Source organism: Pseudochaenichthys georgianus, chromosome 3 (genome assembly GCF_902827115.2).
Source record: "Pseudochaenichthys georgianus chromosome 3, fPseGeo1.2, whole genome shotgun sequence".
In the NCBI taxonomy this organism is placed as follows: Eukaryota; Metazoa; Chordata; class Actinopteri; order Perciformes; family Channichthyidae; genus Pseudochaenichthys; species Pseudochaenichthys georgianus.
The window spans coordinates 22,499,063-22,513,708 of NC_047505.1; the positions used below are offsets into that span (position 1 = coordinate 22,499,063).

Here is a 14,646-nt window from a genome sequence, read left to right on the forward strand (position 1 = left end):
TAGTAGTAGTAGTAGTAGTAGTAGTAGTAGTAGTAGTAGTAGTAGTCGTAGTATTATATGTATGCTCGATGTCATATTTTTATTAGCCTTCTATGCGTTCCTCCGACCTGGCGAATTCACCACAGCTTCCCTCACGTTCGACCCCAGTCAAGACGTCTGCCTCTCCGACCTATTCTTCAACGCCAACCACTTTAGTCTCACGGCCCGTACACACTACAGCCTCAAACACTCCAAATGCGGAGGAGCCTGCTCAGTTATCGCAGCTCGTATCGATTCCCCGTTCTGCCCTTTTAATTCCATGATTAAATTCCTGCGCTGCAGACCCCCCACCAATCCGTCCTCACCACTTTTTCTCATCAAAGGAAATGCTCCCTTAACGCTTCGCCTGTTCAATTTCTACCTCAAGCAAGTCCTCATTAAGTCCGGCCTATCTAGGGTTGCCAACCGTCCCGTATTAGCCGGGACGCCCCGTATTTGAGCCAAAATGGGCGTGTCCCGTACGGGACATTGTTTGTCCCGGACTCCGATGTAAACATAAAAAATATTTTTCTGTTTGCGTGCAATGCAGTGTGTCTGGCTGCGTGCCTGTGTGTTTGTGTGCTGTATGAGAAGGGCGCTAGGACCGCTCAGTTGACAGGGCAGGCACAATGCTCGGACGTGTGTGTGAGATTTTCTCCGGTGGGCCGCGGACGCGGCATCATTGTTTGTGTGGCATGTCAGCCTGTTCAGTCGTGTGGGGAAATGAGCGCCGCCGGTGGAGGAGGTGATAATGAAAGAGGAGAAGAGAGAGAGGATGTGGTTCTGGGCCCTGGCCCTTCTAAAAAGAAAATACTTGTGTCTTACAACAAACAGTGGAAGAAAAACACAGTTGGGTAAAGCCCGTGAGTGGAGATCTGTCTCGGGTCTTCTGCGTGTGTGTGTGTGTGTGTGTGTGTGTGTGTGTGTGTGTGTGTGTGTGTGTGTGTGTGTGTGTGTGTGTGTGTGTGTGTGTGTGTGTGTGTGTGTGTGTGTGTGTGTGTGTGTGTGTGTGTGTGTGTGTGTGTGTGTGTGTGTGTGCGCGCGCGCGCGCATGTGCGTGTGAGTCAGTCAGCTGATTGATGGGAAAATGCTGGGGAAATGGTTGGTTGAAGGATAACATTAAGTCTAATAATGATGTACCGTGCATGTTCACATCATGTATACTTTGCATTACTTAATACCATTTTTCAAATATTTATTTTTTAACATTTTGGACAAAATAGCCAATTGTACATCGAGGTGCCCAGATGTCCCTCGTGCCCACCTATCCGATTTGAACATGCTGATGTACAATGTGATGTAGTAGCCTAATGCAGGTGTAAGACCATTGTGTTTGTATTGTGTTATCGGTATGCATAGTTTTCTATGCATTCTGAGGGTTTTGGGGGGTTTGACCCCCAAAAACATTTTCGAACCCTAGGGGCTCCCCCAAAATAATTAAATAATATAACCCGTCGCTAACCCTAAAACCGAAATAAAGTAACAAAAAAAAGTAACTAAATCCGCCAGAAACCCGAAAATCTTCGCACGCACGGGCGCGGGGGACACATGCATGTGTCCCGTTTCTCCATTTCTGGAAGTTGGCAACCCTAGGCATATCACCTACATCATACTCGGGACATTCCTTCAGGATAGGTGCAGCCACCTCTGCTGCTAATCAAAGTCTCTCCACCTCATCCCTACAACAATCTCTAGGACGGTGGTCCTCCTCCGCCTTCACAACCTACATTCGCCCGGACATCAGCACCATACTGGCTTCCCCTAACTATGGTATTTATGCATATAACTGGTGGTGGTTCATAACACATTTACACGTATACATGTCTCATTATGGTACCGGATTTCAAACTGCATTCCTGTCCTAGTCCGCGGGCCCCCGCCCACAGGGAATAATGTCTCGTCTCACGCTGCACCTACATATAACGGGCTACATTCTCCTGCACGCAGGTATCTAATCCCAGGCCCTTGCTCAAATGTGTCTGTGTAAAATGTATACCCTGCGACGTCAGGTGTGGACTGGGGGTCCCCGTAGACTTCGGTCTCGTGGACTGTGGGTCCCAGTAGACTTCGGTCTCGTGGACTGTGGGCCACCGTAGACTTCGGTCTCGTGGACGTTGGGCCACCGTAGACTTCGGTCTCAGTTTAAAAACAAGATCCCTGCTTCGGCAGGACGTTCGACCTTCGGGCGGCGTAGTCAAGCCCTAGCTGCTAGCCAGGCAGGCGACCCTCAGGTCGTTTTCAGATAAGACCGGCACTGATTTCGGCCGTCAGAGTCTCAGCATGACCCGTAAGCTCCGGCAGTGATTCCGGCCTCCTGCCGCATACATATGTTAATCTATTATTTCATCCCCAGATCACCACAGTCACCCTACAAGGTAAAAAACTCAGTTCATCTCAGTATTTCATACTTCACTGGTTTTGGGGATTTCATCGGAGCGGTACTTTCCCTCCTGAATGATTATCCTGCAAACCGGGGCCTAATCGCCAAACACCATTTCATTCTCCTGTTGCATTATCATGGCATTCATTTCATTCATATGACGTGTAACAATAAATATGTATTCCTTACATCACGTCTCTCCGGTTTGAAATGAAAGCTTTAGCGCAAGTTCAATAGAGAACCGCAGTGACGCGTCCTAAAACCCGGAAGTAAGTTAGCATTTTTAGCACTTCCGGTTCCTTCGTCAAAAAAGCAATGCATTTTCTCCATAGAGTTTTGGAAAATAGCTGGAAATAAGGTCTGTGGTTGACACAAATTTAAGAGATAAATCACGTTTTGTTCTACGACATTAAATACATCAGCAGTGACCCCACTGGTGATTTTGGAAGAGTGTACGTGTCTGAAAAACGATGGTTGTTACCGAGTGGCTGAATAGGACTACAGAAATTGTCGAGGCCGTTGTACGTCATTACGCCGAACACATAAACACTCCCGCTAAGTTTGTTTTCCCCTGTGTTCTGCTTGAAAGCAAGTACCTGCCTATCTTTAGTATCTTTAGTAGGCCTATCTGTATATCTATATCTGACCATTAGAATCTGTATTTTTGAAATTGTCATTTTTAACACCGTAGTTTTACAAATTATAGAACAATTAATTACCAGTGTTTTCCAATTTTACTCAGCAGTTCGTTGCATTGGCTAACGTTAGCTAAAGCTAGCGCTACTAGTTAGCTACGCAATGGTTTGTTGCTTTGCTCCGGGTTGCAGCCACAGGTCTTTGCATGAAACGTGCTCGTTCTATCGTTTCCCGGCCAATGTTTTCCAAAGGAGAGTCTGGATTCGTGCCATGACGTAAGCTGACGTTACATTTTTGTCCATGTCACGGTGAAATGTAAATGACGGGTAGTGACTGTATCGCCGTTTTAGAGATGGCGCTGCTGAAAAGACCGCAACATATGCGATAATGAATACATCCTATTAAAACCTGTGTGGCTTATATGATAAGTCTAATTAGTACAAGCAGCATAACGTTTCACCATGTAACTACAGATTGTAGTCAGGGAAATCAGTTTGACATATTGAACTAATAACAAATCACCTCTGGCTGGCAGAGAACTCTCTGCTCCATAGCTTCTCTTGGACGTAAAATCACATGTACATTTTACATTTATATTCAATTTAATATTCCATCCCTGACATACTTTTGTATATATAATAACTTATATTTAGTTTTTCTTGTTATGCTGCTGCAACACAAACATTTCCCAAATTGGGATCAATACAGTAATATCTTATCTTAATTAAGAAATATAACTATTATAATTAGTGTAGCAGCTGACACCTATTTTCAATATGGATTAATCTACCTTTATTTCTTTAGTTCAATTTTGATCTATAAAAATGTCAAAATAGTGAAAATGTTCACGAGACTTATCAAAGTGCAAGGTTATATCTTTAGATGTTTTTGTTTTAGCCTATGTACTGTATGTCTTAATGCTCTTATATGTGACGGTGTGACTTCCATGAAACTAATATTTTATATCTTCCCAACAGACGAGCTGACAGGAAACCTAACACTCTAACAACCACAACATTGCAAAGGCGAGTAAATGTAAATTAAAAACGATTCACAATTTCTTCTTCTTTCTTGCAGTGAGGTGAAGCTGACCTTGCACTTGGTGCCAGTAAGGATGCTCCTCACGCAGGCTGAATGTTACTCCTTCCTTACTGACACAGAAGCCCTTGATTTGCAATGCTTCACTAATTGTCATTTCCCTGCCTCCGTAGGGACACTTTACCTCCAGACCATCTGGAGATGCCCCCAACACTCCTGATTGGGAGAGCCACAAACCTGACTCATGGACCTGCATCTGGGTTGCAGTGGTGAATGCCCTGACGCATTCATTCATAGTCCCCCACTGTACAGACAAAACACCATCAAGGGCCTGTTGTTGCCCTAGCACCCTGGCAATAAGGGAAGCAGTCACACGCTTTGACCTCAGGACAGCTCCAAAGTTGCTGGCAGTCAACCTTCCTTTCCTGAACAAATGCCAGTTTGGGTTGGTTTGCTGACCAGTGGTAGCCACCTGAATTGCCCTCTGTTGCTCCTCAGACAATGCCATGCTTGCCACAATTGCCTCAGGTCCCTGATGCCCAACAGATTTGATCATTTCAGGAACAGTAAGTGTTTCCAAGCTGTAGTGTTCCTCTTCTGGCTCGGGGGAGAGAAGCCAAGACATTCCTGAGAACCTGCCCCAGAGTCTGTCCCTCAGCCAGTCATGATCTTCGGAGGTGGGCTCTCTTGCCAGCGGGTTAAATTAGTTATTGGTTGGAGGAAATTGCTCCTCCACTGAATGCGTACGTTTAGCTGCCTTTGGCTTCTTCCACTGACAGGGGGTGTCAGTGCAGCTGAAATTGTGGATGGCAAAGATGGCTAATGCAGCTGCATGACTGCATTTCCATTCTCCACATGGGCATTCACATTTTGTGGAGATAATTCCCTGTTCTCCTGTAGATACCTGTGGTGGTGGGATTGTTTTATTATTTAAAATATATTTACATTTGTAATGCCTTCCCAATTATCCCTTTAATTGTTTATAGCCTATACTGTATGTTTATTTCATGGATATTTCTGTGTTTTCTGGTGTGCAATATTTGTAATAAAGATTTCATGTGACACATAAAATGGATTTGTTGATGGGAATTAATGTCACTAATTTGAATAAATTAACTCTAGGTTAACGGTACTCTTGCTATCACTACTCACCGACACAATAAACCTTGTCCCTCATGCTAGCCCTGACAACACCGGTAAGCACACCTTCATCTAGGCTGCACTGTTGTGCGTGTCCTGACTTGTAGTGGTTCTCTCCTCTATCTACACTTCTTGTCATCTTTGTAAAACGATATCAGACTGGTCATTGACAGCCATGACTTCTAGTTAAATTCAGTGTGGCTAAAATGAAAAACTTTGTTAAAATATGCAAGCACGCGGAAGTCAAAGTCAGCTTTATTGTCAAAAATTCTACATGTGTTATACATCCAGAAATATTGTTTCCCACAGTGTGACATGTATACATAAAACAAAACAAAAAGGGCCTAGATAAACGTGGTATACATTAAACAAACAAAAAAAGGGCCTAGATAACCGGGGTATACAGTTTAAAATGTTAATAATATAGTTAAAGTGTTTAAAGTGCAGTTTCAGTGCAAGTCAGTTGAAACGATCTTAAATTGGCGTGACGTTGAAGTCGTGTGACCCTGCTGCTGTACTAGCTTGTAGTTCGTTTATAGCATAACGTTAGCATTTTGCTTCTGGCGACTAGATTTATGATTCAAAAATTATAAAAGTAGGGTTGACATGTGGAGATTATCCGGCTGAACAAAATGTGATCCCTCTCTTAAATGTGTGTCAACCACAGACCTTATTTCGAGCTATTTTCCAAAATCCTATGGAGAAATTGCATTGCGTTTTTGACAAAGGAACCGGAAGAAGTTTACTTCCGGGTTTTAGGACGCGTCACTGCGGTTCGCTATAAGGAAGACCCAGCGGAGTAACCAAAGTATTTTTAGCCTACTGCTTTGTATCCTCTCACAGAACTATTCACAGTTCAAAGGCTGCTAATTTTGGTCAAACAGCAATTTGCCTATACAGTGCAACTAAGGCTGTATTTGAATGACAAAAGATGACACTCACCTTAAAATGTCCTTTGTATATTTCTATTTGTCTTAACTGTCGGAACTTGCAAGCGTGTTAAGTGGGAGTGGACTTGAAATCCTTAACTCAAGGTCAAACTTGATTAAGTTATCAAGCCAATTGCATTACTTACTACAACTTGAATTTAGTTTTAAGTCAATTAACGCAGAAATCAGAGTTCAAATTACACACAATATTAAGTTGATGTAATTACCAACATTATTACGTCAACACAACTTATAAATTAATGTTTGCAACTTAAAATGTTTATCTAAATCAATTAACTCACATTTTTATCTTGCAACCATGCATTTAATTAAGTGGAGGTGAAAGGTCGCCTGGATTCGTTTTTAGAGTGTAGACTATAAACAAGTATTATTATAAGTATTTTATCTTATTACAATCCTTTACTTAATTAAAAATGGCAATATCATACTATGTAAACATTCAAGAGTATGAATAAATGCAATCTTGTGTTCCATAAAGCAACCGGCAGAAAAATGTATAGGAGTAAAACGTACAATAACTTTTTTATCTCTGTGCCACTAAGGCATCTATGGTCATGTGACAATGTTCCTCTTCTGCATTATTAAAGATTGACAACATCCTGTTGAGAGTTGTTTATAAAAATAAATCCACCTAAAAATGTGGGGAGCAAAATAGATTTACATTGTTTTACGGGCAACTGCATAATAGTATTTTTCTTTGTTTGTTTGCTCATTCATTTAGTTTTTATGCTTTAGAATAAATGTTCTGTCCTTTTCAGCTATTGTGTTTTTGCAAATATCTGTTAATTGTACAATATTATGTCAGGATCAGAATTACAAAAAACACATTTAAAATGTTTAAGTTTTGTAAAAGTAATGGATTATTCTTACGGGACAGTTGTGTTGGATTGAGTGGAAATGTTATATAAATGGTCTTTTGATTATTCCTAAAAGACTTATTTCTAAGTAACCTTTCTAACCATCCATGCCAACTTGTCATGGTATTTTGAATTAACACTGGTTTCTGTGAGGCTTTTTGCAGCGTGGCTGCTGCTGGCAGCCTGCTCCAGACTCAATGCAGCCTTTTAAAGTGACGGAGAGCCTGTAATTTGAGAGGAGCAGAGGGGTATTATTAGCCAAAACCCCATGGCCAAAACCCAAGCGCGGCACTTGAGACATCCAGATGTTGCGTTTGAGGCACCCAGTGAAGTCGGGAGCAGGCTACAACTGTTTCCACGCTGAAACAATTTGCATACATTGCTTTCCCTGCTCATTGGCAAAGATGGAAGCTGGCTGGCTCGAGTAAAAGCAGAGAAGTGAGGCTTTTTAACACATTTTCACGCCACTTTCATCTGTTCGGAGTCTGGACAAAGAGGATATTGAGGAGAACGTGAAAACTACAACAAAGCCTCAACTTAACTGCGCAGTTTGGACGTTTAAACCTGATTGAAATGTTTGCGTTTCTACACCGGGTTGGAGTTAAATAGTCCATTAGGCTGACACTGTCGCTGAAGTAACGTTTAATATTTCCTATTTGTAGGCCTACGTGTGTTTAGGACGACTGGGCATCATGGCTTTCCTTCACTTGCTCCTGTGTGTCGGGGTGTTTTCGATGTGTAGAGCCTTTTTCACCGGACCGCTGCAGCCGGAGATGTCTAACGGGACTTTTCATCACTATTTCGTGCCGGACGGAGACTACGAGGACAACGACGACCCGGAGAAATGTCAAATGCTTTTCAAGATGACCGACGACCGAAAGTGCAGTCTCGATGAGGACCAGGACTCTGTCATACGGGATGATTTCACCATCATCAAGAGGCAGATTGAGGACTCGGCCCGGGTGCTGGAGGGGATCGGGAAAAGCATCTCGTACGACCTGGACGGAGAGGACAGCTACGGGAAGTACTTGCGGAGGGAGACGACTCAGATAAGCGAGGCTTTCACAAACTCGGAGAAATCTCTGCTGGAGCTCGAGGTGAAATTCAAGCAGAGCCAAGAGAGTGAGTCAAAGGAGGAGCACAGGCTCAACGACGACTTTCTGAACATGGTAGTGCACACACGGGACGTCCTGAAGGGCACGCTGGACATTTCTCAGGGACTAAAGGACAAACACGAGCTCCTGTCTCTGATCATCCGCAGCCACGGCACGAGGCTGAGCAGACTGAAGAACGAATACATGAAGTTCTGAGGGAAAGTAGTTCCTACAGGTCTCATTACAGTACTTATATGATGCAGTTTGAGACCATGAGACTGGGTGAAACAATGAGCAATCATATCAGGGATGAAACAAAGTTTAAAGGGCCAGTTCACGTAATTTACGAAAATAATACTTATTATCTCATCTAATTCTAGAGCAGTGGTTCCCTGGTTGGCTTTCCTTTAATGTGTTCAAAGATGGTTCTACATGTCAAAGGTCACAATATGATAATTAGGAAATAAGAAAAACAAATGATGTTATATTTAAAATATTCTTCCTTTTTTGCTGAAAAATATTCAAATCAAACTATCTGATCACTTTTGACGATCAATTAGGAGGCTAGTAGTTCACTGTTCATAACTCTTACCTGTGATGAGATGTTGCAGATACACTGCTTCTCTTTAAAGGTTCTGAAACAAAAACAAGTTGGGATCCACAGTTCGGAAGGTAGGCTATATAACCATGCAGATGATAGTCCAGGTGATATTTGTCTAAACTGGATTGCCCAATGAAGCCAACAGCGCTAAAATCCCTAACCCGAAAAGACCTCATTTACAAATGTGTTGTATTATGATCATGTTCCAAATGTATGATACTAAATAACAATATATCAACCATGGTCAAATACAATATGACCCAAACTCATGGACCTGTTTTGTTATGTCACCATGTGTCTAAATCTGTTTAGTATACGTTCTTCTTTTTTTAGCTTATATTGTGCTCATGTGGTGCATATTCCTAAATGAAGTTGTTCTTCAAAAAATAAATATGTCACATTGTGGGAGAAACAGTTTTCCAATCCATTCATTGCAAAAATCTGGGATAGGTCTACGTATACATATATTTAAAACCAAAAACATCTCCAACTGCTAGTCTTAAGTGAGAAAATGCGTTGTTTGAACATAACATCTCTGCAGGGCTGCATCTCATGTGAACAATCTTACCTTTATAAAGGAATAAGGAGTTGGCTATATTGATAAGTTATTCTATAACAGTACAATGCATTTTATATAACAATATTGCGATAAATGTTCTAGAAAAAAACAATTTCAAAAGTATACATAGATTTAATGAGCAGAATATTGACTGGTTTTGGCTTACTATACAAACGTAGTTCATCATTGTGATGCAACAGGTCAGTGATTTTCATTCCACCACAAAGTAATAAAGAGCTACCAAGGTATACAAATTATATTTTTATATAATAAATATCATCTGTCCGTGTAAATCGTCATAGTGCTAACTCCCATAGACTATTGCAGTGGTCATTAAATACCATTATAACACAAACAAGTAGTTAAACAGTAATAATGTTCAATAATTATATATGACCTTAGGGTTAGTCAAACATTATCTGTCCACCTCTTTTCTTGGTAGTATGTTTAAGTAGATGCATTCATCTGTAAACTGTCACAGGTTTGTGCATTTGTTTGTAGGCTTGGGTGTAATGGTAAAACAACATCTTCAAACACTAATCAGCCAATCAAAAAAAGTGAAAATGGGAACCATCAACTTTCCAAACACTAGTACTGTTGGTAGAGTATTCCAAGACTTATTCAGTCCTCTGTGACCAAAGAAGACGTGTGTGAATGTGGATTTTGGAGAGATTCCTTTGAGGATTAAGTCAAATGTTGGACAACTCATTTGTAAGTATCCACATTTACAAAACATTCACTAAAGATATATTGGTTTTGGATAACTCATGGACATAGCTGTAAAGCGAGGGGGGTGGAGGGCATGATGTAGTAGGCTGTTTGAATGCTCCTAACTTGAGCAGTCATTGTTGTTGCTCTTCTTCGACACTCCAGATTATGAATATTGAATAATGTTTACATATGTAAAACTAAGTTTTGCTTTTTGGGCTTGTAAACTTTGCACAATTCTTTAACTGTTCCGGTGCTTAAGGTTGTGTCATGGTTTAAAATGCATTTACTGTGCTGTTCGACGAAGGCTGTATAATCCTGGAAAATGTACAGTGTGATATTAAGTACAGTAAGTAAATGCTGTGAGTGCTATCTTTTTGTTACAAAACACCTTATTGTGTATTCCTTTTGTATACAACGTTTCAAATTGAGCTGCATATATCTATATATTTTAAGGTAGTGAGAGCATAATAAATGACAGATAAGACTGCAGGCAGCACTTGTGGAATTCAATGTTAACAACAATCATTGTGACATTATTTTTGAATGGATTGTGTTGTGTCTTCATAAATAAAGAGTTGGTGTTGAAAGTGTTGTTGCAAGAGCATGTTTTTATGGGAGTATCACCCTTTCAAGCATTATTGGTCTCTTCTCTAATTACGTCAAAGTTAGGTTAAAACATTTCTTATGTAGCTAAGTTTCCCTATCGATGTCCGTATTGTACACCCCTTCAATGTGGCAGTAGCTGAGCTCCTTAATCACTGGGACTGCATTGCCACGTGCTCCATAATTACAAAGCTCCCCTCCGTGTTTGCTTTACAAGGTTTTGTGGTCTGCTGTAAATTATACACACAGCCCTTAAGAGTGCTTTGAAGAGAGGAAGAAGCTGGATGTTGGTATTTATGAGGAACAGAGATGCAAGGAAGTTGTGTTGACGGCATTTGTGGTGCGGCTGACCTTACAAACAACCTGTTTTATTTCCTGTACTTATCACCATTCTGCTGAGAACAACATATTATTGTGATACTTCAGACTGTTAAGTTAATTAAAAAGGTTGAGTTCAGTTTGAACTAAAATACTATGAGTATCCTGAACTTTATAACATTTGGGAAAAGTGCCAACTGGTGCAAACGATGTAACAAAGCAAAGTACAGTATGATAGTTTCACTTGTAGTTAGTCACTGTCAATAGATACTTTGAGCCTACTGATAACAGTCATGAATCATGATGAGGCAACATAAAGGACACGTAAAATACAGAAACCTTTCACCTACATTGTTATGTCCTTGAGAGGGGAAGTACATTGGATAAACAAATGACTGGCATCACCTTCTAATCTAAAGGATAAGATTTAACAAACAATCAAGCTATAATAAGACCTCTGCTTTAGCATTCATCCAAAACTATCAAAAAAGTTGTTCAACGTTGCACTTTAGATTGCATTGAACTTGTTGGTATCAATCTCAGTGTTCAATATTTTAAAAAATAAATTCAGTTATTGCATGCTGACATCAACAAAAACATTCTCCCCGGAAAAAGGATTACATTTTTAATATTTTTAAGGGATCTTTAAAGATATTTATAGGTTAGAATTCCTTTTATAATGCTCTGTAGGTATACTCCGGTGCATTCCACTCAATAGATCAATTCAAAGTCTGTTAGTGTCACTGTTGCAAAGGTGACTGAGTTGTCAACATCACCTTCCCTTTGAAACTCAGGCCTGCCATGTTATAAATTGGGTGAACTTGTGACTTGGATAGAAGAAGGTTGTTCACATCTATTGGGTACTGGTCGTCTTCCTGGAACCTGCCAAGGACGTACATAGTACTTAATTAAAAGAGATATGACTGAACACAAAGAAGGAAACAAATCATTACCTAAATGTTCTCTATTATTGATTAATGCGTCAATTAGTTTCTTGATTAAGTAATCATTGGCAGAAAATAATGTAAAATGCCAAATACCATTTAGATGAGCCCAACTTATTAGCCACTTTAGCCACAGGCTCTAAGGAGGGTTAAAGTATAATTTAACCATGGGTTGGTCCATAACTTTTGTTCAGACTTAAAAATGCTATGGAAGAAACTGCCATACATGTTTTATTGAATGTTATGCTCGACAATTAACTCTACTGACTTTGGTGATAATATGAGTGTCCACCAGTGTGATGGTTCAGATTTAAATATCCAGGCATGACATTTTGCAGTGTTGTGTCAAAATGTAACCTACTTTGACCCAATCGACACTAGCAACAACAGGTTGTCCTGATATATTTCCTATCTGCAAACAGAGATTATGTTTTCCCCTTTTGTTTATTTCACCCTTGTGTTATGTTCACATTTCGCACCCTTTGGTAATGTTCGCGTCAAATTGACCCGGGACATATTTCAAGGTTTAAAAAAAATACAGAACTAAATTCAACATGCACAATTCCTTATATATATTGTCTTTAACTCATTCCCCAACAATATAAATGAAATATATGATTAGTTTTTGAAAATACTCTTTGCTAGATCAAATTTAACAATGGAAGTGTCCATCGTTTTTTGTGATAAAAATGTAATTTATGTTAAAAAAAAATACACTGTAATAAAAACTAGGTTTACATTTTGCTCATGCTTTTCTAGGACAAATGTAAATGAAACATTTTTTTTATTTTTAATCTGTCATATAATAATCAAAGCCCTGAAGGAAATAAAGCAATTTATCAGCAATTGGAACACAAGAACCACACATCCAAAAGTATTTGGCTGTGAAATATAGAGGGAATGAAACATCCATATAAATTACATAGAACAGATATAAACACAAAGCAAATAAAAACAATTAACAGTCACTATTCATAAAATACAGTATATCCGAAAAATATATTGATGAAGTGACGCTGCAGAACATCATGTGAGTCAATGGGCAAGTCCGTTTAGGAAACACATGATGGACAGAACTTCTTCGTGTGTATAGCACAGATGTACTTGTTGCATTTGCTGCATGTAGTCTGTGTCTTTGAGTCCTTTGAGGGTCCACAGACCTCACAGCTGGCTGTGGGGGTCTTCCAGAAGCTGACTGTGGGGGTCTTCCAGCAGCTGGCTATGAGTCAAGTTCATCTTCCAATTTGCTGTCAAATTATGAGTTTACCTCCACATTATCCTCATCTTGCTGTTGTTAAATTACAGGCTGTTTTTAACACTATTCAGACTCAGCTCTCTGAATTACAGCTTCTTTTAAATGTGGATACAACCAAGGTAATGCTCTTTTCTAAAGCACAAAAGACACCAGAGCCTGTTTTAGATATTGTAACTACGCAAGGAACAAAACTTGAAGTTGTTGCCTGTTACAAATACCTTGGTATCTGGCTTGATGATTGTCTCTCTTTTAAACTTCAGGTCACTAATCTGCTTAAAAAGCTGAGGGTTAGGCTAGGGTTCTTTTTCAGAAACAAGTCCTGTTTCTCGCTTGAGGCCAGGAAAAGGCTAGTCACTGTGACCTTTTTACCTGTGCTGGACTATGGGGATTTGTTGTATATGAATGCACCTGCCAATTACCTGAGCAAATTGGATGCTGCGTATCACAGTGCTCTGAGATTTGTCACAAATTGTAAAGCGCTTACACATCACTGTACACTGTATACCAAGGCAGGTTTACCATCACTCTCTGTACGGAGGCTCAGTCATTGGTACACTTTTATCTATAAAGCTTTGTTGGGTAAACTCCCGTATTATATCTGCTCTCTGATAACACAGAGAGTTGCAAGCAGCTATTGTCTGAGGTCACATGATGTAGTCTTGTTAGATGTGCCAAGAGCAAGGACGGTCTTAGGTAAGACAGCTTTTATGTGCGCAGCTCCACTTGCTTGGAACAATCTTCAGCAAGAATTGAAACTGAGCAATCTCATTCCTCTGCATGTTTTTAAAGCTAGGCTAAATGAAATGCTTGCTGATACAATGGGCACTTGTAAATGTCTATAACTATGTATCCTGTAAATATAATGTATAATGTCCTTTATTGTTTTATGTTTCATGTGGAACTTATATGCTGCAGGTCTCCCTTGAAAAAGAGATCTATGATCTCAATGGGACCAATCTGGATAAATAAAGGTTTGAAATGAAATTAAATGAATGTATTCCACTCACTCTCATCCATTATTAGCTCCAAGGCTCTCTGAGCAGAATATCTTTTGGCCATTTTGTTGGTAGATAATTGTAGTTCTGCACTATACACTGTAATGTGAGGTTACTGTATGTCTCTGTTTAGTCCCTCCTCCGGCGCGCAGGTGCGAGGGGGGACAGTGCGAGAAAATGTAAAATGTTTATACATTTCTGGAAGATCTAAAATGTTTATAATGTTCTGGATAGTTTTGTGTACACAAAGTGTAAACAAATAAAAACAATTCCCCATGTCCTTCACAATAAATAAGCCGCGGCCATTGAGTTTCAGGTTGAACGAAAATATCCTTATATTTTTTTTTATTCATTGAAAATAGAAATCGGGTCAATTTGACCCGAACACCACACAAGGGTTAAACACAAAAGTGTTTTCCCGGGACTACATTATCAGTGGGGGGGGGAGTGTTGTGGAGCGGCGATGATTATTTCACCGTGTACAGTGCAGCCTCCCGGTCGAACTTTCACCCACTTTCCCTCTCTCTCTCTCTCTCTCTATATTATA

The 14,646-nt window shown here is 40.1% G+C and overlaps 1 protein-coding gene across 1 annotated transcript; it reads left to right on the top strand.

Annotated features, from left to right (window-relative positions):
• Positions 1 to 7,285: 7,285 nt before the first annotated feature.
• fibinb (fin bud initiation factor b) lies at positions 7,286 to 10,571 on the top strand. Its single transcript, XM_034077842.2, has one exon. The coding sequence runs from the start codon at positions 7,712 to 7,714 to the stop codon at positions 8,327 to 8,329; it is 618 nt and encodes a 205-aa protein (XP_033933733.1). The 5' UTR covers positions 7,286 to 7,711; the 3' UTR covers positions 8,330 to 10,571.
• The last annotated feature ends 4,075 nt before the right edge of the window (positions 10,572 to 14,646 follow it).

Bases quoted from the DNA above. Each gene is read 5' to 3' on its own strand.
- fibinb (XM_034077842.2), top strand. From the start codon at position 7,712: ATGGCTTTCCTTCACTTGCTCCTGTGTGTCGGGGTGTTTTCGATGTGT.